General features: G+C 41.4%; 1 protein-coding gene and 1 pseudogene across 2 annotated transcripts in view; both read left to right on the forward strand.

Moving 5' to 3' along the window:
* cep112 (centrosomal protein 112) overlaps positions 1-26,021 on the forward strand; it is a 531,702-nt gene that overhangs the window by 427,136 nt on the left and 78,545 nt on the right. Inside the window, exon 23 of one of the 2 annotated variants that reach the window (XM_073026401.1) lies at positions 24,485-24,634. The exons of the other annotated variant lie outside the window; for it this stretch is intronic. Coding sequence (XP_072882502.1) covers positions 24,485-24,634 — 150 coding nt within the window. The remainder of the gene's footprint in view (positions 1-24,484; positions 24,635-26,021) is intronic. 2 annotated transcript variants of the gene reach the window in all.
* On the forward strand, positions 13,589-14,226 carry LOC140714899 (large ribosomal subunit protein mL40 pseudogene; annotated as a pseudogene).

Genomic DNA, 26,021 nt, shown 5'->3' on the forward strand with positions numbered 1-26,021 from the left:
ATAGTTGGAGATTTGGATAATGTTCGAAAGGACCTATGAGTCCTGAGTACATTGGTCACTGAAAACCAACATGCAGTTGCACAAGCTACTAAGAAGGCAAATAGTGTATTTTCCTTTATTATGAGAGGATTTAAATGCATGCATAATGGTGTTTTACTGCAGATATTTAGGGCTTGGTGAGACTGTCTTGTGTATAGTTTTGATCTCCTTACCTAGAGAAGGAAGCACTTGCCAGAGTTGAGTGAGAGAGTGCAGAAAAACCATTTTTCTGGTTCCTGGGGTAGAAGGCTTGCAAAACAAGAATTTGGTCATCTCTTTGACACAGAGAGTGGTGGGTGCGTGGGGTGGTGGTAGAAACAGATACATTAGGGATATTTAAGGAACTTAGATAGACACATGGATGATTAAAAAAAATGGAGGGTTATGTGGGAGGAAAGAGATAGATTGATCCTGGAGTAGGTTAAAGGATCAGCACAACTTTGGCAATCGAAGGGCCTGTACTGTGCTGTACTGTTCCATGTTCCAAAAGGCTCACCTGTAGAAAATGAAAACAACTATCTTTGCTAGAAATCTGAAATGAAGCCAGAAAATGGGGTTAATGTTGAAGTTTGAAGTCCTTTCATCAGATCTAGGAAAGAAAGGTATAAAGGCAATCTTAAATAAAGTTACAGAGCATTACAGCACAGAAAATGCAGAGAACTGAAAGTAAGGGATGGATAAGACATCAGTGATGAGGTCAGATGAGTTAATCGGGCAGATCCTGTAGCTGCTTCTGGAACTTTAAATATTTATGGCATTTCTGTTTTTATTTCAAATTTCCTGTATCTGTAATCTTTGATTTTTAATAGAACTCTCTTGGATTTCCAGTCATTTGAACTTGCTTGAATGGCTGTAAAATCTGCCTGAAATTTAAAAAGCAATTGTTGTAAATCTCCCAGTGCTGCTCATGGTACATCCTTTGTGGATCTGTCCTGAAATAACAATGATTTCTTCTTCTTCTTCTATAAATATTTGACTTTTTAAAAATCTGTCATTTTCATCTGTCCAAACTTTTCTCTTGCTCATTTGCGCATGTGTCATTGAAGCTACACTCTCTGACAGGGTAATTAAAACTTGAATCATGCTGTCTGCAGAAGCACCCCAAGCATTTTTAATCATCGCTGGTGTGCCAGCTGCAAGGCGCTCCCATTTATTTTCTGGGGTGATGATTAATGAGCTGACAGAATACCAAATACAATATTGGACAGTATTAACAGTCAAAATGAAATGTGGTTTTCAGATCTCAAGACAACAATGCTGGAAAAAAATTAACCATTTCAAATGAGCTGAGCATTTATATTGGGCTGACTTCCATTATAAATTATAATTTACTAAGGAAATTGTCTTGTGTACATATCATTTGGTATTTTGGGGTATATTAATTTATTTAGAAAATTTTAGCATCAGTTACTAGCTCAGCTGGATCATGAACATACAGAACATACATGAACATACAGAAATTCAGGATTCAGCCATTCAATTTCTCCCTCCCACCCCATCTTTTCAGATTGGTAAGTTGCTTTATTATTGTCACATGTACCAGGATACAGTGAAAACCCCGTAGAGATCAATTTATTACAACAGTGTGTTGAGACAGTACAAGGTAAAACAATAACAGAGTGCAGAATGTAGTGTTACAATTACAGAGAAAGTGCAGTGCAGGTGGATAATAAGGCAAAAGATCACAACCAGGTACATTGTGAAGCATCACCATTCAATGGTCTTATAACAGCAGGATAGAAGCAGTCCTTGAGCCTGGTGGTACAATGACCTTGTATCTCACTATAGCTTCCCTGAACTAACTGCACATACCATGATTCACTTAATTTTAAAGGAATTTCATCATTCTTTAGGATAAAGTTCATTACTGAGGCTCCACACCCTGCTGGTTGGAGAATTCACACTGAATTAATTCACTCAATTACCAAGTCTCCACAACCTGCTGGCTGGAGAATTCACAATGAGTGAAAATACTCGATTACTGAGTCTCCACAACCTGCTGGCTGGAGAATTCACAATGAGTGAAAATACTCGATTACTGAGTCTCCACACCCTGCCAGCTGGAAAATTCACACTGAGTGAATATACTCGATACTGAGTCTCCACACCCTGCTCTCTGCAGAATTCACACTGAGTGAATATACTCAATACTGAGTCTCCACACCCTGCTCTCTGCAGAATTCACACTGAGTGAATATACTCGATACTGAGTCTCCACACCCTGCTCTCTGCAGAATTCACACTGAGTGAATATACTCGATACTGAGTCTCCACACCCTGCTCTCTGCAGAATTCACACTGAGTGAATATACTCAATACTGAGTCTCCACACCCTGCTCTCTGGAGAATTCACACTGAGTGAATATACTCGATACTGAGTCTCCACACCCTGCTCTCTGCAGAATTCACAATCAGTGAATATACTCGATACTGAGTCTCCACACCCTGCTCTCTGCAGAATTCACACTGAGTGAATATACTCGATACTGAGTCTGCACACCCTGCTCTCTGCAGAATTCACACTGAGTGAATATACTCGATACTGAGTCTCCACACCCTGCTCTCTGCAGAATTCACACTGAGTGAATATACTCGATACTGAGTCTCCACACCCTGCTCTCTGCAGAATTCACACTGAGTGAATATACTCGATACTGAGTCTCCACACCCTGCTCTCTGCAGAATTCACACTGAGTGAATATACTCGATACTGAGTCTCCACACCCTGCTCTCTGCAGAATTCACACTGAGTGAATATACTCAATACTGAGTCTCCACACCCTGCTCTCTGCAGAATTCACACTGAGTGAATATACTCGATACTGAGTCTCCACACCCTGCTCTCTGCAGAATTCACAATCAGTGAATATACTCGATACTGAGTCTCCACACCCTGCTCTCTGCAGAATTCACACTGAGTGAATATACTCGATACTGAGTCTCCACACCCTGCTCTCTGGAGAATTCACACTGAGTGAATATACTCGATACTGAGTCTCCACACCCTGCTCTCTGCAGAATTCACACTGAGTGAATATACTCGATACTGAGTCTCCACACCCTGCTCTCTGGAGAATTCACACTGAGTGAATATACTCGATACTGAGTCTCCACACCCTGCTCTCTGCAGAATTCACACTGAGTGAATATACTCGATACTGAGTCTCCACACCCTGCTCTCTGCAGAATTCACACTGAGTGAATATACTCGATACTGAGTCTCCACACCCTGCTCTCTGCAGAATTCACACTGAGTGAATATACTCGATACTGAGTCTCCACACCCTGCTCTCTGCAGAATTCACACTGAGTGAATATACTCGATACTGAGTCTCCACACCCTGCTCTCTGGAGAATTCACACTGAGTGAATATACTCAATACTGAGTCTCCACACCCTGCTCTCTGCAGAATTCACACTGAGTGAATATACTCGATACTGAGTCTCCACACCCTGCTCTCTGGAGAATTCACACTGAGTGAATATACTCGATACTGAGTCTCCACACCCTGCTCTCTGGAGAATTCACACTGAGTGAATATACTCGATACTGAGTCTCCACACCCTGCTCTCTGGAGAATTCACACTGAGAGAATATACTCAATACTGAGTCTCCACACCCTGCTCTCTGGAGAATTCACACTGAGTGAATATACTCGATACTGAGTCTCCACACCCTGCTCTCTGGAGAATTCACACTGAGTGAATATACTCGATACTGAGTCTCCACACCCTGCTCTCTGGAGAATTCACACTGAGTGAATATACTCGATACTGAGTCTCCACACCCTGCTCTCTGGAGAATTCACACTGAGTGAATATACTCGATACTGAGTCTCCACACCCTGCTCTCTGCAGAATTCACACTGAGTGAATATACTCGATACTGAGTCTCCACACCCTGCTCTCTGCAGAATTCACACTGAGTGAATATACTCGATACTGAGTCTCCACACCCTGCTCTCTGGAGAATTCACACTGAGTGAATATACTCGATACTGAGTCTCCACACCCTGCTCTCTGGAGAATTCACACTGAGTGAATATACTCGATACTGAGTCTCCACACCCTGCTCTCTGGAGAATTCACACTGAGTGAATATACTCGATACTGAGTCTCCACACCATGCTCTCTGCAGAATTCACACTGAGTGAATATACTCGATACTGAGTCTCCACACCCTGCTCTCTGGAGAATTCACACTGAGTGAATATACTCGATACTGAGTCTCCACACCCTGCTCTCTGGAGAATTCACACTGAGTGAATATACTCGATACTGAGTCTCCACACCCTGCTCTCTGGAGAATTCACACTGAGTGAATATACTCGATACTGAGTCTCCACACCCTGCTCTCTGGAGAATTCACACTGAGTGAATATACTCGATACTGAGTCTCCACACCCTGCTCTCTGGAGAATTCACACTGAGTGAATATACTCGATACTGAGTCTCCACACCCTGCTCTCTGGAGAATTCACACTGAGTGAATATACTCAATACTGAGTCTCCACACCCTGCTCTCTGCAGAATTCACACTGAGTGAATATACTCAATACTGAGTCTCCACACCCTGCTCTCTGCAGAATTCACACTGAGTGAATATACTCGATACTGAGTCTCCACACCCTGCTCTCTGCAGAATTCACACTGAGTGAATATACTCGATACTGAGTCTCCACACCCTGCTCTCTGCAGAATTCACACTGAATGAATATACTCGATACTGAGTCTCCACACCCTGCTCTCTGGAGAATTCACACTGAGTGAATATACTCAATACTGAGTCTCCACACCCTGCTCTCTGCAGAATTCACACTGAGTGAATATACTCGATACTGAGTCTCCACACCCTGCTCTCTGGAGAATTCACACTGAGTGAATATACTCAATACTGAGTCTCCACACCCTGCTCTCTGCAGAATTCACACTGAGTGAATATACTCGATACTGAGTCTCCACACCCTGCTCTCTGCAGAATTCACACTGAGTGAATATACTCGATACTGAGTCTCCACACCCTGCTCTCTGCAGAATTCACACTGAGTGAATATACTCGATACTGAGTCTCCACACCCTGCTCTCTGGAGAATTCACACTGAGTGAATATACTCGATACTGAGTCTCCACACCCTGCTCTCTGGAGAATTCACACTGAGTGAATATACTCGATACTGAGTCTCCACACCCTGCTCTCTGCAGAATTCACACTGAGTGAATATACTCGATACTGAGTCTCCACACCCTGCTCTCTGGAGAATTCACAATCAGTGAATATACTTGATTACAAAGTCTCCACACCCTGCTGGCTGGAGAATTTACACTGAGTGAATAAACTTGATTACCAAGTCTCCACACCCTGCTGGCTGGAAATTCCAGAGGACCATATATCTCTGGGCAAAAGAAACTTCTCTTCTGAACTCTAAACGGACAACTCCTTACTTTGATACTGCAATCCATACCTCTCTAAACTGCAAGTACATCCATCCTTAAGTAGGGAGACAGGACCGATATAAAGTATTCCAGGTGTGGTACCGTTTGTTCCTAAATAATTTCAGTGAGATATCTTTACTTTTATACTCAAATCCTCATGCTGTGAAGGCCAACATACTGTTTGCCTTTCTTCTTAATCCCAATTCAATAATTATCTTCATTCATGTACGAGGTACCCTTGAACACCAATACCTTTCAATCTCTTACTTTGTTAAAATATTCTACATATTGATTTCTTCCCCCAAAGTGAATGACTATATTACTTAAACTGTCTTTCCATCTGTCGTGTCCTTGCATATTTTCTTCTCTGGTCAATGTCCCCTCCACTCCTGAAACTTCAAGCAACCAGTACCCATCTTTATATTGTCATCAAATGTAAATGGATAATCTTATCCGGATTATTGATTTATCTCTGGGATTACATGTGACCCTTAGACTGATCACTGTGGCAGCCCATAGTCACATCCTTGCACCCTGAAAGTGATTTATGCACGATTACCAGGCCTTCATATAAATCAGTAATCACCTTAAATCCATGTGTTCTATTTTGTTTAATGACCTCATATAATTACCTTATCAGAGCCTTCAAAAAGTCCAAATGCATCCCATCCACTAGTTTCTTCTTACTTATTTTACTGGTCACACCCTCAAAAACTCCAGTTTTTCCCAAGATGATTACTCCTTCATACTTGCCTGTTGATTCTGCCAAATCCTGTCACTGTTTTCTAAATCAGATTACCATTCACCAAAGTGATAACTTTTCAAAGACAGCATGAAAGGAAAAGAGAGTACATATAATAGAGCAAAAAAAAAGTGGGAAGTTACAGAATTGGGAAGCTTTTAAAAACCAACAGAAGGCAATTTTAAAAGTCATAAGGAGAGAAAAGATGAAGTATGAAGGTAAGCTAGGAAATAATATCAAAAAGGATACAAAAACTATTTCCAAATATACAAAGAGAGGTGAGAGTGGATATCAGACCACTGGAAAATGACTCTGGAGGGATATAATAGGGGGCAAAGAAATAGTATACGAACTTGATAAGTATTTTGCATCTGGTCACTGTGAAAAGATTAGCAGTATCCCATAAGTTTGAGAGTGTTGGGAGCAGAAGTGAGTGTAGCTGCTATTACAAAGGAGAAGGCTGTTGGGAGCTGAAAGATCTGAGATAGATAAATCACCTGGAATAGATAGATTAAACCCCAGGGTTCTGAAAGAAAAATCTGAGGAGATTGTGAAGGCATTAGTAATGAATCACTAATTCTGGAATGGTTCCAGAAGACTGGAAAATTACAAATATCACTCCACTCATTAAGAAGGAAGGAAAGCAGAAAAAAATATAGGCCGGTTAGCCTGACCTCAGAGGTTGGGAAGATGCTGGAGTCAAATATTAAGAATGAGTTTTCAGGGTACTTGGAGGCAAATGATAAAATAGGCCAAAGTCAGCATGGTTTCCTTAAGGGGAAATCTTGCCTGACAAATCTGTTGGAGTTCTTTGAGGAAATAAAAGTCAGGATAGACCAAAGAGAGACAGTGGATGTGGTTTACTTAGATTTTCATAAGCTTAAGAAGATCAGAGCCCGTGGTATTACAGCAAAGAAGTGAGCATGGATAGAAAATTAGCTGACCAGCAAGAGGCAAAGACTAGGAATAAAGGGGACCTCTTCTGGTTAGCTGCAGGGCTCAGTGTTGGGACCGCTTCTTTTCACATTATTTGTCTTTGATTTGAATATATGAATTAATGACTTTGTGCCCACGTTGTGGAAAATACAAAGACAGGTGGAGGAGCAGATAGACTTAAGGAAGCAGAAAGTCTGCAGAAGGATTTAGACGGATTAGGAGAATGGGCAAAGAGTTGATAGATGGAATACAGTGTTAGGAAGTGTATGATCATGCACTTGGTAGAAGAAATAAAGGTGTAGATTATTTTCTAAATGGCAAGAAAGGGACTTGGGAGTCCTCGAGTAGGATTCCCCAAAGGTTAATGTGTAGGTTAGGGTCTTCAAAAGAACCCTGAAATGGAAAAATAAAGATATTAAAGATGGAAATAGAGCTGTTTCCAAAGATGCAAACAAGGGAGTCGCCGTTAAACGTCATCATCACTCTGCTTCGCCTCCAGACCTATAAACCTACAATCTAGGTTTTGTTTAATTGATGTAATTCCCCAGAGACACTTTTCCAAGTCCATTTGTATTTTGCTCAACTCCCATACTATTCTGATCTGCAGTGGGCAAATTTATCATATCAGAGCTTTGTATAACTCGCAACCAAAATGAACTAAGTCAAGCAAGTAGATCAACATTGATAACTTCTCAGATATGAGTTAAACATCAACCACTGGTAGGGTGGATGGTGAGAGGCTAGTGCAAGAGGTAGGATGGAGTAAAAGAAGGAAGATGTACAGAAGGCCAAAAATGTAAGAATTTGGGTGGATGGTATTTGATAGGCTGGAGGTGTATATGAAGGTAAGGAGAATGGTGGCCCTGAATAAAATTAAACACAAAGCACAAGAGGGGTTCATCAAAGGATGATGCTTTCTCTATAAATAGGGATTAAATGTTTGGTAATAATACTGAAGAAAAGGACAAGGAATTTAGAACAGGCAGTGGGAAGATGAAAGGGAGATTACAGGGACTACAATATAGGTGGAGATCAAAAGGCATAATATTTAAGGAAATAGAATGTTTTATAACGTATAAAAATGAAACAGGTATTTCATAAGGAAGGAGTGGCTTTCTGGGTTGACTTTTAACTGTGGGATGTTTGTTTTAACACTGAGAATGTGGATCAATTGGGCATTTCATAGACATTCGAAATATTCGTAGCAAAGGATATGGCTCATTCTTTCAGTCTTCTGAGTTTGAGAGGAGAACTACTGAAGGTTTGCTCAAGCAGGGAGAAAAGAAGCCAGACTACTAGAGGCTCATCAGATTCGTGACTTTATTTCATTTTATTTTCTTTTAGTGATAAAGTGCAGAGTAGGCCCGTCCAGCCCTTCGAGCCCTGCCGCCCCAGCAACCCTCGGCAAACCCAATTAATCCTAACCTCCTCACAAGACAATTTACAATAACCAGTTAATGTACCTAGTGCACTTTTGCAATGTGGGAGGAAACAATAGCCCGGGGAAAACCCATACATTCCACAGGGTGGATATAGCGAGACTCCTTACAGAATACCGCTGGAACTGAACTCCGAACTCCGGATCACCCTAAGTTGTAATTGTGTCACGCTGAACGCTGTGTTATCGCGGTGCACTTCTACTGTAGTTAGAAACTGTTATTTTGATTTATGTTGGTGAACACCTAGGAATCAAAGTTCAAAGTACATTTATTATCAAAGTATGTATACATTATGCAACCTTGAGATTCATCTCCTAGCAAGCAGCCACAAAACAAAGAAACCCAAAAGAACCCATAAAAACAGGCCAATGTACAGACAGAGAAAAAATGCATGCAATAACTGCAAGCAAATAGTGTTCACTGAAATGCAGAATTAATTAAGGACAGCCAATATATATTTGTTAAGGATAGATCCTGGATGACAAATTGAAGATGGGACCAACTTTAAGGGAAAAGGAGGTTTAATAAGTGTAGTGTAAAAGTTATGTCATCAAAAATCTGTTTCAAAACATCTGGACTAAAATGAAATTAGCATGATTTTCAGACAAGAGAAAAGGTTGGGTGTTACTCAGATTACAGAGGAATAATTGCCTTTATGGGAACATAGCTTAGTCAGCAGAATCTTGCAATATGTTGACGTGAAATGTCTGTGTAAGATGTAGGTAAAATGTATACATGTGTGTTGTTGGCAGAATAGATGGCTAGTACTTCCATGTGGATCATTGTGAAGCAATGCATTTGGGGAGTAAAGATAAAGTAAGACTAGATCTAATAGAATGATGTTAAAGGATATGAGTGAATACAAAGAGATTTCAGCATGCCATTTCCTGAAAGATGAAGCATAAGTGTCAGTAGTCTAAGTCATATTAAAACGGAGCAAGAATCCAAAATTGGAAGCACATCCCTTTTTCAAATTCCTTATTAAACATGTTAAGGGCACAGTAAAAACATTGTGTACTTTCAGTGATTTGTTATACAACAGACGTTAAAACCCCAACAATTTTGCAAGGTAAGTTTGTCAATGGTCCAATGATATGGAATGTTAGGTCTCATGGAATGCAGGGAAAGCTAGCTAGGTGAATTCAGAATTGGTTCAGAGGGTCATGGTAGAAGGTCATTTCTCAGGATTAAGGCTGGTGACTAGTGGTGTACCCCAAGGGGCAGTGTCGGAACTCTTGTTTTTTGTTATTTGTATAAATGATTGGATGTGAATGCACAAGGCTTGATCAATAAGTTTGTGGATAACATGAAATGTGGTTTTGTTGATAGTGAAAAAGGTTATTGTAGGTTAGAAGGTATCTTGATCAGTTAGATCTAATACACAAGTGCAAAGAAGAACAAAATAATTGTTCATCCAGATCCTATGCAGCACCAAAAAAGCGCAATAAGTTAAAGAATGCAATAATTCTAAAAACACAATAAATATAAATCATATGATAGCTTATATACATAGATTAATTGTATGGCCATAAAATGATGTGAAGCACAGAAATGTCTGTACATAAGATGACTTACATGAAATGATGGTGATTGGCAATGTGGAGGGGTGGGTTAGTTGGTGGGTGGGCGGGGTGGGTGTTCATCAGCACTACTGCTTGGAGAAAGTAACTGTTTTTGAGTCTGGTGGTTCTGGTGTGAATACTACGTAGTCTCCTCCTTGATGACAGAGGGACAAACAGTCCATGAGCAGGGTGTATAGGATCCTTTATGATGTTACTGGCCATTTTCCGGCACTTTTCTGTATTTATGTCCTTGATTGTGAGTAGGCTGGTGCCAGTGATATGTTTTGACAAGAGCTTTGACCAGCAGCCAATCCATACATCAGAGGTTTGGAGAGAAGGGGACTTCAAACAGGTCTACTGCCTGGAGATAAAAGACAAGAGCGGTTTGCAGCAGCATAATAGAACTTTGACCAGTGGCCAATCGGTGTCTGGCATTGATTAGGAAGAGAAAATTAAAGGAACACAGGGGCAAGCGCAGCAGTCATTGTCTGACTAGACATAGTCAGACAAGTGATCTTAAGGCTTTAGCTCTTCGAGGCTTCAGCGAAGAGAAGGTTCACTCAGAGAAAGCAAAGGGAAAAAAAGCTTAATTTTTTTCCTTCTCTTCTTTTTACCTGCTCAGCTGGGATGTCAGGCAGCTCAGTGCAATGCTCCTCTTGTGGGATGTGGGAAGGCAGGGAGACCTCCAGTATACCTGACCACTACAACTGCAAGAAGTACATCCAGCTGCAGCTTCTAGCAAACTGCATTAAGGAGTTGGAGATGGAACTGGATGAACTCTGGATCACTCGAGAGGCTAAAAGGGCAATAGATAGGATATATAGAGAGGCAGTTACACACAAGGTGCAGTTCACAGGAAACTGGGAAAGGGAAAGGGATTAAGGAGCCAGTGTAGAGTACCCTGTGGCCAACCACGGGTTTATCACTTTGAATACTATCAGGGAGATGACCTAACAGAGGAAAGTCACAGTGGTCTGGTCTCTGGCACTGAGTCTGCCTCTGTGACTCAGAAGGGAAGGAAGAAGAAGAGGCATGCTGTGGTGATAGGGAACTCGTTAGGGGAAAGGACAGGAGGTTCTGTGGGCAAGAACAAGATCCCAGATGGTACGTTGCCTCCCAGGTGCCAGGATATCTTGGATTGAGCTCTCAGCTTTCTTAAGAATAAGGTAGACTTGTAACACATTTGCAAGCAGGTATGATGTTGTAGGCATCACCGAATCATGGCTGGAAGATTATAGCTGGGAGCATAATATCCAAGGATACATATTGTATCAAAAGGATAGGCAGGAGAGAGGATGGCATTGCTCTGTTGGTTTGACCATAAGACCATAAGGTTTAGGAGCAGAAGTAGGCCATTTGACCCATTAAGTCTGCTCTGCCATTCAATCATGGGCTGATCCAATTCTTCCAGTCATCCCCATTTCCCTGTCTTCACCCCATACCCCTGTCTTCACCCCATACCCTTTGATGCCCTGGCTAATCAAGAGCCTATCAATCTCTGCCTTAAATACACCCAATGACTTGGCCTCCACAGCTGCTCATGGCAACAAATTCCACAGATTTACCATCCTCTTGACTAAAGTAATTTTTTCGCATCTCTGTTCTAAATGGATGTCCTTCAATCCTAAAGTCGTGCCCTCTTGTCCTAGAATCCCCTACCATGGGAAATAACTCTTGAATGTCCAGTATACTGCAGACGTCTTCCACTGTGAAGACTGATGCAAAATACGTATTCAGTTCCTCTGCCATCTCTGCATCTCTCATTACAATATCTCCAGCGTCATTTTGTATTGGTCCTATATCTACCCTTGACTCTGTTTTACACTTTTGGGCCCCCTATCTTAGAAAAGATGTGCTGAAACTGGAGACGATTCAAAGGAGATTCATGAAAATGATTCCAGGATTGAATGGCTTGTCATATGAAGAGCGTTTGATGATTCAGGGCCTGTATTCACTGGAATTCAGAAGAATGAGGGGTGATCTCATTAAAACCTATCGAATGGTGAAAGGCCTTGATAGAGTGGATGTGGAGGTTATGTTTCCCATGGTGGGAGAGTCTAAGACCAAAGAACACAGCCTCAAAGTAGAGGGGCATCCTTTTTAGAATACACATGATGAAGAATTTTTTTTAGCCAGAAAGCAGTGAATGTGTGGAATTCAGGCAGCTGTCAAAGTTAAGTCTGTATGTGTATTTAGGGTAGAGGTTGATAGATTACTGATTGGTCAGAGCATGAAAGGATATAGGGAGAAGGCAGGAGATTGGGGCTGAGAGGAAAATTGGATCAGCCATGAGTGGACAGACACAATGAGCCAAATGGCCTAATTTTGCTCCTATATCTTATGGACCACCAATTGTAGAACCTTCCTGTCCTCCACAGTGCAGTTTCTGTACCGTGCAGTGATACAGCATGTTAGTATGTTCTACTGTATATCTGTAGAAAGATGTGAGTATAGATGTGTCCAGTCCAGCTCTCTTCAGCGTACAAAGCAGAAGGGTTGATGAACTTTCTTGATCATATTGGGTGCATTCTGGGATCATGATAGGCCGTGCAAGATGTGCGCTCATAGGAGTTAGAAATTTCTTGTAGTTTCCACTGCTGTACTGCTGATGTAAAGAAGGATATGAGTGGTGCGACTTCTCCTGAAGTCGATAACCATCTCCTTTGTCTGGTTGACATTGAGGAAGAGGTTATTTGCCTGGCACCGGGCTTCGAGCTCTTCCACCTCCTCCCTGCAGGCCCTCTCATTGTTTTTGGTAAAAAAAACCACTACTGTTGCATCATCAGTGAACTTGACAATGTGATTACTCAGGTGTTTGGCTGTGCAGACGTGTGAGCAGAGTGCACAGCAATGGGCTCAGCACAGAGCCCGGGGGGGCACCCATGTTGAAGATGGTGTCAAGGGAGGAGGAGTTGTGCATCCTGATTAGCTGAGATCTGTTGTTTAGGGAAGAGTGGCATGTAGATTTTGATACAGATGAGTGTGAGGTGATGCATTTTAAAAAGTTAAACTAGTGCAGCATATATACTATGAATGGCACGGCACTAGTGACTGTAGTGGAACAGAGGAATTTCAGATTCAGATTTATTTATAACAGGTTCATCAAACACACAGTGAAATAGGTCATTTGTATCAACAATCAGGGATGTGCTGGGGGCAGCCTGCAAGTATTTCCTCACTTTCCGGCACCAACGTAGTTCAGCAGAACAACACAAGCAGCAGCAACAACAGTAGCAAAACAACAGCAAAACAAGCCCCTTTCCCCACATATTCACACACAGAGACAAGCTTCCCGAGCCTCCAGTCCTTGGATATGGACTTAGAGGTACAAGTGCATAGTTCATTGAAAGTAGCATCAGATGCACTTGGGCTGGTGAAAAAGATATTTGGCGGCACCGCTGGAAGTGGCTCGGGTAATGTGGACTGGTTGGAGAAAGGAGTTGTGACGGCGTGAAGGACTCAAGGTGCCCCAGTTAACATGGCGTGGATGGCCCGGCCACTCCTCGGCTTGATTCCTCATGCATTGTCGAATGCTTCGGTTCGAGGCAGCCTCTGGCATACATCCCTGCTGGCACTCAGAGAATCTTTGCCCACGAGAGCTGGATCCCAGAAGAGAGCAGGCGGTGAGAGACCGTTTGAGAAAGAAATTGAAGAAATTGGAACGGGTTCCACCAGAGCTGATCCCAATTGAAGACTTTGTCTCTCTCACAAAGTTCTTTGAAGAGTCCAGAGTTCGAAACCCACCCAAACTGACGGAGGAAGAGAGTGAGCGACGAGCACTTCTGATGAAGGAATGGTCACGATATAAGCAGAAGGAACATGAAAAGGAACAGGAAGTGATACAGTCCATGATAGATGCACAGCACGAAGCTCTACAAGAACTGCAACTTGAATCAGAGGACTTGCACCAGGCTGCTATTAAACAGGACCAAGGACTTTTCCCATTGGAACTACCAGGATGTAGTTACACTCCTCCTATAACTGACTACCAAGCACCTGATGGAAAATACAGAGATACTACCAAAGTTTATACTCAGTGATGTGTACGAAAACCCTTTATTTTCCACTTGTCCTTTAAAACTCATTTTTCTAAATAAATATTGTCATAAAGTGAATGTAAAAAAAAAGATATTTGGCAAGCTGACCTTCATCTGTCAGGGCACTAAGTACAGGAGACGGCACATTATGTTGCAATTGCAGAAGTCATTGGTGAGGCTACATGTGGAGTACAGTGTAGAGTTTTGGTTGTCCTATAAGAAAGATGTAGTTAAACTTGAACATGTGCAGAAAAGATCTATGAGGATGTTACAGGACTGGAGGTCTAGAGTGCCTGGGTATAGGGAGAGATTGGCCAGGCTAAGTTTTTATTCCTTGGAATATAGGAGAATGAGAGACATAGATTAGGTGAATCATAAAGGACTTTTTCCCAGGTTACGTAAGTCCAAAACTACAGGGCATACAGTAGATTTAGAGAGGGGAAAGATTTAAAAGGGATCTTAGGGGCAACATTCCTACATAGAATGAGCTGTAAGCAGTTGAGACTGGTACAAAGGTATCATTTAAGAAGCACTTGGTGTGCTGCAATGGAGAGGTCAGGCTTAGATGGATATGAGTCGAATGCAGGAAATTGGAACTAGCTGGGGCTAGGATCAGAAGGGTCAGCAAGGATTTGTTGAGTCAAAGGGCTTGTATCCCTGTTGTATTGCTTTATGACTAATTAACTCTAAGATAATACTTTGGTCAGAAACTAACTTTGAGATTCTATCAAGCCAGGCAGCATCTATAGGAAGAAATACAGTCGACGTTTTGGGCTGAGACCCTTCGTCAGGACTAACTGAAAGAAGAGATAGTAAGAGATTTGAAAGTGGGAGGGAGAGGGGGAAATCCGAAATGATAGGAGAAGACAGGAGGGGGAGGGATGAAGCTAAGAGCTGGAAAGTTTATTGGCATAAGGAATACACAGCTGGAGAAGGAAGAGGATCATGGGATGGGAGCCCTAGGGAGAAAGAAAGGGAGAAAGGAGCACCAGAGGGAGATGGAGAACAGGCAAAAGGTGATTGTGAGAGGGACAGAAAGAGAGAAGAGAGAGAGAGAGAGAAAGGGGGAAATTATAAATAAATAAGGGATGGGGTAAGAAGGGGAGGGGGCATTAACGGAAGTTAGATAAATCAGTGTTCGTGCCATCAGTTTGGAGGCTACCCAGATGGATCATAAGGTGTTGTTCCTCCAACCTGAGTGTGGCTTCATCTTGACAGTAGAGGAGGCCATGGATAGACATATCAGAATGGGAATGGGACATGGAATTAAAATGTGTGGCCACTGGGAGATCCTGCTTTCTCTGGCGGACAAAGCATAGGTGTTCAGCGAAACGGTCTCCCAGTCGGCATCAGGTCTCACCAATATATAGAAGGCTGCACCAGGAGCACCGGACACAGTATATCACACCAGCAGACTCACAGGTGAAGTGTCGCCTCACTTGGAAAGACTGTCTGGGGCCCTGAATGGTGGTGAGGGAAGAAGTGTAAGGGCAGGTGTAGCACATGTTCTGCTTACAAGGATAAGTGCCGGGAGGGAGATCAGTGGGAAGGGATGGAGGGGAACAAATGGACAAGGGAGTCGCATAGGGAGCAATCCCTGCGGAAAGCAGAAAGGGGGGGGAGGGAAAGATGAGCTTGGTGGTGGGATCCCGTTGGAGGTGGCGGAAGTTACGGAGAATTATATGTTGGACCCGGAGTCTGGTGAGGTGGTAGGTGAGGACAAGGGGAACCCTGTCCCTAGTGGGGTGGTGGGAGGATGGGGTGAGAGCAGATGTGTGTGAAATGGGAGAGATGCCATCCCCTTCTTGCAATTCCTCCGCCTCCACCACATCTGCTCTCAGGATGAGGCTTTTCATTCCAGGACGAAAGAGATGTCTTCCTTTTTTAAAGAAAGGGGCTTCCCTTCCTCCACCATCAACTCTGCTCTCAAATGCATCTCTCCCATTTCACGCACATTTGCTCTCACCACATCCTCCCACCACCCCACTAGGGATAGGGTTCCCCTTGTCCTCACCTACCACCCCACCAGCCCCCAGGTCCAGACTTGCCCCTGGAGTTGTAACAGCCTCAATCCAGAAATTCTGCTGAATTCCAGATGTTTACAATATTGACGTTTATCTTTTATACCCTACATTTCACATTTTATAAAAATGTTAAGTTCATCTAATGATGAACTTAAGCTAAAGAAAACTGAAGGAAATGTGTGACTTTGAGTGAAATAGTACTCAGTAAAATGATAAAATAAAAAAGACATGCATTATTACAATGTATTTTATGACCTCAGGATATCATAGGGCATTTAATTACTTTGGAAGTATAACAAATATTACTATATGAAGGCAGATATGCCAATTAAGTTATATATGGGAAGATACTAATCCATATTTTGCTCAGGATTCTCAGTCATTTTTTGTAGAGTTCATAAAATAAATTTATGTAACAAGTGATCCAATTTAGAGTCTTTTATATTTTATGCCACAGGTCAAAACTTGAAGGCACTCCTATTGAGTTGATGATTAGATTATTTAAAATGGTTTAAATCTATGTTTTCCACCAAATTGCTGCAATGTGTTCTGAAAGGTCTTGGTTGGGCTCATAACCACAAAGTTCCCCATTGATTTTAACAAAGTATTACATAAAAAGTTAATTAACAAAATTGAAGCCCATGAATTAGGAGGATTCTTGTCTAGGTTTGGATCAAAGGAAGGATAACTGTGAGTTATAACTTTTTTTAACTGCAGATTAGTCTATACTGGAATCCCCTAAGGGTCAATGTACATGATGACTTGAATATTGACATCCAAAGTAAAATAAGAAAATTTGCTAATGACGCTGAGCTTGGGTGTAACAACAAGTGCAGATTATACTGATCTACAGATAGACTCGCACAATGGACGAGTAGCAGATGAAACTGAATACAGATAGAGGTTTTGCATTTTGCAGAATGCTTGGGGAGAACAGATGTGGAATTAGTGCACTATTGTAAAGATCTTACAGGAACAGAGTGACTGGTACTCTTGTGTCCATAAACCTTTGGAGATGGAATGCTCAAGTTCAAGTTGAAGTTCAGTTTATTGTCATTCAACTGTACACATGTATACAAATGAAACAACGTTCCTCTGGACCAGGAGTTCCCAACCAGAGTCCATAGAACTCTTTGTTAATGGTAGGGGTCGGTGGCATAATAAAGGATGGGAAACCCCCTGCTCTGGACCAAGGTGCACAACACAGTACATATAACTCACACACGTAACACAAGTATTATTATCACAAATAAATTAACAAATTATATGATGCGTATACAATACAAGTAAAAAAGTAATCTGTATTGCATTACTGGTGTCTCATACATGATTGGACCTGGGTTGTGGTAGGGAGATCAATAGTTTTATGACCTAGGGAAAGAAGCTGTTTCCTATCCAAATGGTTCTTGTTCTAATGCAACAGTACCTTCTGCACGATGGTAGTGGGTCAAAGAGATCAGTAGACGGATGGGGAGGGATCATTAACAATGCTTACGACCCTGCATGCACAGCACTTCTGATAAATATCTCTAATGGGTGGAAGAAAGGCCCTGATGATCCTGTCAGCAGTCCTTGAAATCCTTTGTCAGGTCTTGTGGTCAACAACCTCGCAATTCCTGTACCAGGCGATAATGCAGCTGGTCAGGACATTCTTTGTAAAAATTAGTTAAAATGAGGGATATTTTGAGAGTTTTGTTAAGACCATAGACATACCTGTAGGAGCAGAATTAGGCTGTTTGGCCCATCAAGTCTGCTCTGGCTGATTTATTAAGCCTCTCAACCCCTTTCTACTGCCTTCTCACTGTAACCTTTGACACCCTTACTAATGAAGAACCTTAACAACCTCTGCTTTAAATGTACCCAATGGCTTGGACTTCAAAGCCATCTGTGGCAATGAGTTACACTGATTTACCCTCTCTGGCTTAAGAAATTCCTCCAGATCTCTGTTCTAAAGGGATGTCCTTGTATTCTGAGTCTGTGCCTTCTGGTCTTAGACTCCCCCACTAAAGGAAATATTCTCTCTGTGTCCAGTCTATCTAAACCTTTCAATATTTATAGGTTTCAATGCGATTTCCCCTCATTCTTCTAAACTCCAGCAAGTACAGGCTCAGAGCTGAAAATGCTCCTGATACATTAAACCTTTCAATCCTGGGATCATTCTCATGAAATTCCTCTTGACCCTTGCCAATGCCAGCACATTCCTTCTTAAATAAGGGACCCAAAACTGCACAATATTCAAAGTGTGGTCTGACCAATGCCTTGTAAAGCCTTAGAATTACATCCTCGGTTTTATATCTTAATTCTCTCAAAATTAAAGTTAACATTGCAATTGACTTCCTTACCACTGACTCAACCTACAAATTAACCTTCAGAAAATCCTACACGAGGACTCCTAAGGCCCTTTGCACCTCTAAATTCTGATTTTGCTTCCCATTTAGAAAATAATCTATGCTTTTATTCCTTCTACCAAAATGCATTACATACATTTCCCTACACTGCATTCCATTTCCACTTTGCCCAATCTCCTAATCTGTCTAAGTCCCTCTGCAGATTCCTTGCTGCCTCAACACTACCTGCCCCTCCACCTACAGTATCTTTGTATTGTCCAAACAATTCCTTTTCCTCTGACCACTCGAAATCTCTGGTTGTGACAGAACTTGGAACAAGCTGTGTATTTTGGGAATCTAATGTTGTGATTGTGAATACATGGCCTAATGAGCTGACTGGATGTGATTGTGGCCCCAGTGATATGGATGTTTGCCTTAGATTGGGTTTTGCTTTGTTTCATTACGCTTCCAATGGATTCGGAGAACATTGCTGAGATGGATGTTTCGAGTCCCCTGTGTTAAACCAAACCTCAGAAACATAATGGAGGATGAGAATCTCTGCTGCCAGGTAGACAGTGAGTTTTGTGCTAGGTACGCAGACTTGATCCTCACAACATTTTACCTCAGTAACCCAAAGACTGTGCTGATGCAATTAAGGTGATGATAAGTTTCACCATTGATGACTGATGTCACTGTGTGGTGGTTCCTGATAGATAAGAAGTGGTTCACATTTTCCAGGCTCTCTCTGATAAGCTTTAATGCTAGAGGGAGATATTGTACAAAATAGGAAGTTGATTTAAGAGTTTCACCTTGCAGATGTTAAGCATGAGACTCATCTTTTCAAATGCTGCAGTAAACAAATGAACCATATATATGGCTAATTCCACTCCACAGTGAGAAGTTTCTGACCCACAAGCAAATGAATCTCATGGTTGTATCTGTTGACAGATATGTACTTGATAATACATTTACTGTGATCTTTAAACGTTAAACTCAGAAGTCAGGACCCCCATAGGAGGGACAAACCAGAAAAGAAACATTGTCCTCATGGAGGAGGCTTTGCAATAATGCCTTGCGTAGTAGCAGCTTCCCTTGTGAACTTAGTGAATGATTCATCACCCTTCAGCTCACTCTAATTTGGAGCCTACATGTCACAGTCATCAAATCCAGAATGAGGTTGGATAAGGCCAAGGTGCCCTTATGCACTGAATTTGAAAACATCCTGATCTGCATCTCAGAGGGAGACGCAGTGATCCTTCAAGGTGACTTCAGTGAGAAAAGTCACAGCCCACAGGTAATGATTGATTTGGCAAGGAGAAACATGCTGGTCCATGTTTGCCACTTCCTTGGTGGAAAAAGCTACTATGTCAACTGACCTTTGAGAAAGATTTGTACATAAATGAGCTTGATTAAGTGATCAAGTCTTAATATTTAATTCGAGGCTACAAATAAATGACCTTATAGGCTAGAACTTGGTACAGATTGCCTGAAATAAGTAAATAGTATGGTCTTAATCATTTGTGGATCTGCCAATACTGATGGGTGCCTCTTTAATCTTGAATGGTGTGGCTCTATATACTGCGTGGTAATATAGGCTTTGATATCCCAGCTTTGCCCGTTCTTAGAGCTGTTGTAGACTTTGCGTCTGTATTCTCTGGACATTACAAACTTATTAAAATATCAAATAAGTAATTAAAGCATAAAGTATATTTATAAATAAAATAAAATGAAATCACTTACGAACACTTTTAAGCAATGAAACATATTTAATTAAGTTCAGGTAGGGAATAGAAATGTGTAAATTACCTATACTTGCAGTCATCTCTCATGGTGTTTCATTTCCATTCAGTAGTCTCACTGTTCCTGCCATGTATCCAATCCGGTACAAATTTAGCATTGGGGAACTCAAGTTCATGCTTTGTCGATGGAATCATGAGAACTTTGCCAATATCATCAGAACTCAAAAGTTTTCCAGAAGGTCTTTGATGAACTGCCACACATGAGGCTGTTTAACAAGCTATGAACCCGTGGTATTTCAGGAAAGATTCTAGCATGGGTAAAGCAGTTGCTGATTGGCAGAAGGCAAAGAGGTGGAATGAAGGGAGCATTTTCTGGTTGGCTGCCAGTGACTGTTGTTCCACAGAGGTCTACGTTGGGACCGATTCTTTTTACATTATATGTCAATGATTTGGATGATGGAATTGATGTTTTTGTTGCAAAGTTTGCAGATGATATGAAGATAGGTGTTGGGACAGGTAGTTTTGAGAAAGTAGAGAGGCAGCAGAAGGGCTTAGACAGATTAAGAAATGGCAGACGGAATACCGTGTCAGGAAGTGTATGATCATCCATTTTGGTAGCAGAAATGAAATTGTTGAGTATTTTCTAAATGGAGAGAAAATACAAAATAACTGAGAAGCAACGAGACTTGGGAGTCCTTGTGCAGGACAGGATTCCCTAAAGGTTAAATTGCAGGTTGAGTTTGTTGTAAGCAAGACAAATGCAATGTTAGCATTCATTTTGAGAGGATATAATAGAATATAAAAGCAAGGATGTGATGTTGAGACTTTATAAAGCATTGGTGAGGCCTCACTTGGAGTAACGTGAATAGGTTTGGGCCTCTTATCTTAGAAAAGATATGCTGAAACTGGAGACAGTTCAAAGGAGGTTCAAGAAAATGATTCCAGGATTGAATGGCTTGCAATATGAAGAGCATTTGATGGCTCTGGGCCTGTGTTCACTGGAATTCAGAAGAATGAGCTGTGACCTCATTGAAGCCTATCAAATGGTAAAAGGCCTTGATAAAAATGGATGTGGAAAGGAAGTTTGCTATGGTGAGAGAGTCTAAGACCAGAGGACCTAGCCTCAGAATAGAGGGGCATCCTTTTAGAATGGAGATGAGGAGGAATTTCTTTAGCCAGAGAGTGGTGAATCTGTGGAACTGTTTGCCACAGGCAGCTTTGGAGGCCAAGTCTTTATGTATATTTAAGGCAGAAGTTAATAGACCCTTGATTAGCCAGAGCATGAAGAGATATGGGGAGAAGGCAAGAATTGGGGCTGAGAGGAAAATTTGATCAGTCATAATGAAATGGTGGAGCAGACTCGATGGGCTAAATGGCCTAATTATGCTCCTGTATCTAATGGTCTTAAGTTTATGCAGAAGTCTGGAACTTGTTGATGCTTATGCAGAATAAATACTGGTGGTTCAGTGTTGAACTGTCTGTTTCCTAGCAAGCTCTGCCCATTGTCTTTTTGGAATAACCAATTTATTTTACAACAAAGATACTTTATCTTGTTGGATTACTTTTAAAAGAAAGCTTGTCTGCTTCTATGGAGACAGGAAGCCTCTAGAAATTGTGGGGATTTTCTGGACCAGTTGGACACTGGCCACTTCTCAAACACAAAGAGAAAAAGAGCACTTTGTGACTGATTATCATTATTTGAAAGGAATACTGTGGGCATTGTTCCATTGGGTAGGAAGCTCTGTTTCCATTCCAAAAGGATTTGAAATTGGCAATCTCAATCCTGTTGTTAGAGGGTGCAGATCAAAATTATTCATAATTTAGAACAAATGAGCATTGAAACAGTATTTTTGTTTGGAGGTGAAGAATGCAAAAACAACAAAGATGGAAAATGGTACCGTTTGTAAAGAGTAAAGGGATCCCAGCCCTTTATCTGTACTACCTGACCAGTGACCACTGGTTCAGAACAGGCTTTTCAGCTCACCATGTCTGCGCCATGTCCTTCTCTTCCCTGTTTGTTCATGAGAGTCTAAATGCCTCTTAAATGTTGCTATTGTTCCTGCTTCTACCACTTCCCCAGTCAGTGAGTTCTAGACTCACAGTGTGAATAAAACAATTGCCTTGAAAATCTCCTTTAGACATTCCATTCTCACCTTTAGGCTGTGCCCTCTAATTATTTGTACCCTGGGAAAAATAGACTCTGATTAGCTTCCCTATTTTTCCTCACATAATTTTATATTTTCTAAGGCAATAGAGAAAACAATCCATGTTTATCTAACCTCTTTATATAGCTAATACTCTCCAATCCAGCCAACATCCTGTTGAGTCTTTTCTGCACCCTCTCCAAGGTCTCTACATTCTTCCTTCAGTGTGGCAACCAGAACTGCAATCAATACCACAAATGGGGCCTTAAACAATTGTATCCAGCTGCAACTAGACATCCTGACTTTTATATTTAGGAATATAAAACATTCCAATGAGGGCAGGGATGCGATACATCTTCCTTTCTACTTCTTTACCCCAAGATCTCTCTGTACAAGAATGGTCCTAGCCTCCTAGATTCCTGCTGTTTACTGTATACTTTGTTCTTAGATTCAAGATTTAAGATTGTTTAATGTCATTTCCAGTACAAATGTGTAAAGGAAGACTGAGGGGGAACCTCATAGAAACATTTCGAATGTTGAAAGGCGTGGACAGAATGGATGTGGCAAAGTTGTTTCCCATGGTGGGGGAGTCTAGTACGAGAGGGCATGACTTAAGGATTGAAGGGCTCCTATTCAGAACAGATGTGAAGAAATTTTTTTAGCCAGAGGGTGGTGAATCTGTGGAATTTGTTGCCATGGGTGGCAGTGGAGGCTAAGTCGTTGGATATATTTAAGGCAGAGATTGATGGGTATCTGAGTAGCCAGGGCTACTCATAGCAGTGAACTTCCGCCCATAGCAGTGAGAGGTTGAAAATGTCCTTGAATACTCCCACTAGTTGGTTGGCTCTGGTTTTCAGTGTACTCCATCGGGACCTTCCGCCTTGCGAGGGTTCACTCTCTTTAAAGACAGTCTAACATCGGCCTCTGAGACAGACATTACAGGGTCATCAGGGATCTTCACAGTTGTAGTTGCGTTCTCCCTCTCCAAGCGGGCATAAAAGGCATTGAGTTCATCTGGTAGTGAAACATCGCTGCCATTCATGCTATTGGGATTTGCTTTGTATGAAGTAATGTCTTGCAGACCCTGCCAGAGTTGCCATGCACCCGATGTTGCCTCCAACCTCATTCGAAATTGTCTCTTTGCCCTTGAAATAGCCTTCCACAAATCATACCTAGTTTTCTGGTACAAGCCTGGGTTGCCAGACTTGAATGTCACAGATCTAGCCTTCAGCAGACAACGTATCTCCTGGTTCATCCACAGCTTTTCGTTTGGGAATGTACAGTAAGTCCTAGTGGGCACATACTCATCCAGACAGGTTTTAATGAAGTTGGTAACAACTGCAGCATATGCATCCAAGTAGCACAATGATGCAGCACAAAAAGAAACACAGTAAGATAAAGAACACAATAAATATAAATACATAACATAGCTTATATACGTACATTAATTGATTCTATGTCCGTAAAGTGACACAAGGTACAGGAGTGTCTGTATATAAGGTGATGAATCAGGTTTAATATCACTGACATGTGCTACGAAACTTGAATTTCAACCTTCTAAAGTGAATCATTTTACATTTTTCCAGGAGATATCATTGACCCTTCACCAATTCCGATGAAGGGTTATTTGAGCTGAAATGAGACCTCTGTTTCCTTCTCTGAAGTTGCTGCCTGAATAGAAGAGTCTTTCCAGTGTTTTGAGGTTTTATTACAGATTTCCAGCACCTGCAGGTTTTTATTGTCCTCTTCAAGTGAAAGTATAGGGTTATTTTATACACCTGTAGGGACATCTGGGACAACTTCATAAACTATACCTGTTAACCTAAGGAACACCACAAAAAAGAGTAAGTGTGGGAGCATGTTTGTTTTTATCTGTTGCTCCTCAACAAAATTCCATGACAATTAAAGATCCTGAGAAAATTTGAAATTTCCCTGCATTTGGCAGCTGATAAATAGTTTCAAATGTTTTCACATCTATTATCATGCTTCAAAGCTTTTCCAGGCCAAAGGAAAATAGTAATGTTTAAGCAACCAAGTCTTTCAGCTATTGTTTTCTTTGCAGACTATAGTTGAACTTCAAGGTACGATTACATCCTTGCGGGAAGAGAGCAGTCGAGAGCAGCTGGCTGCAGAGAGGCAGCTTCAAGAAGCTGTGGCAAGATTTGAAGATGAGAGGAGGCAGTTGATTAGAGATAATGATAGAGATATCAAGGTAATCAAAAGAATTTTTGACACCCTGTGTTCCTCTTGCGTTGTAAACGTTTTATGGGAGTGCCATCTTATCTGATTGTTGTGGTATTGGAGCATAACAATATTTACGCATGCACCCAGGCTCTGTGCGATTCACTGAGTCAGCTAGATTTGCATTGAGACAGTCAGCTATCATTTAGCTCCATTTCTTCTTGATTGTTTGTTTAAGATTGATATATCTCTATATTCCTGCCTCTCACTTGCACATGGAGTCTGTTTCAGTTTATCCAAGTGGCCATCATTCATCCTCCTCTTTAACAAATATACTTCCCCAAGAACAAAAGAAAGAGTATGTATTTCTATCATCTATCACAACTTCAAAGTGTGCCAAGATGCTTTACAGCCAACTAGTTAGTAATTTTTGGGTATAGGATTGGACGCTTGACCCCATCCAATTCAAAATTAGCATGAGAATTTACAATTTTATTGTCACCAACCGAAACCTGGAGGCTCTGAGGTCAAGAAGACAGTTCCTAAATAAATGCATGTGTTTGTAACTTAAGCCTGCGGAGTTAATGAATTTTCTTTGATGCATAATCCAAAGAAGACAAGCATAGTCATGGCCTGCAAGGTGAGTGTTGAGTATTCAGGCCCTGCACTGAAGCATTGTAAGCCAGTGTATAATAATCGGTTCTGTTGGTGTTTTTCTTTGGGGTTTAATTTTGGCCTCTGCTTATCCAGTTTAACATCTCATCCAAAAGGCAATATCCATGAAAATGTAGCATCTCCTCAGTATTTCATTAGATTGTCAAATTTGTGTTCAAATCATTGGTGTGATGCTTAATCCCATAATTTCTGGCTCAAAGTTCAATATAGAGAAGCATAAGTGCTAATTAATAAAATAAACCTTTCATATTATTAATTCCAATATGAGCTACTTCAGGGCACCTTTTCTCAGTCAGAAGTTTATGGGGCTCTGTGTAACTGAGTCAGAATGACTCCCCAGCACCAAGTCGGTTGTGCTGGTCGTAGAGTAATTGTAAAGCTGTTGTAATGTTCCCTCAACATCTCAGTGAAGGAGATGAAGACATGGTTTCCATGTGGCTAGAATGCCTGCCATTAAAATATTAGCTTTGACAATTAAATTAGCTTCAGGGAGCTGCCACCTCTTAGGGGACCAGCACATTGAAGAAATGATAGAAGAAAATGTCAGGGGTCAGAGGTGGTCTCTAGTAAGGAGAAATTCAAAGCTGAGAGGTCTGAAAGTGGACAAATCAACTGGACCCAATGCTCTAAACCCCCGAATTCTGAAAGAGATAGCTGTAGAGATTATGGAGGCATTAGTAGTGATTTTTTAAGAATCACTGGAGTCAGGGGAAGTCCTTGGGGATTTAAAATTCACAAATGTA

The sequence above is a fragment of the Hemitrygon akajei genome, chromosome 22, assembly GCF_048418815.1.
Source record: "Hemitrygon akajei chromosome 22, sHemAka1.3, whole genome shotgun sequence".
NCBI classification, from domain to species: domain Eukaryota; kingdom Metazoa; phylum Chordata; class Chondrichthyes; order Myliobatiformes; family Dasyatidae; genus Hemitrygon; species Hemitrygon akajei.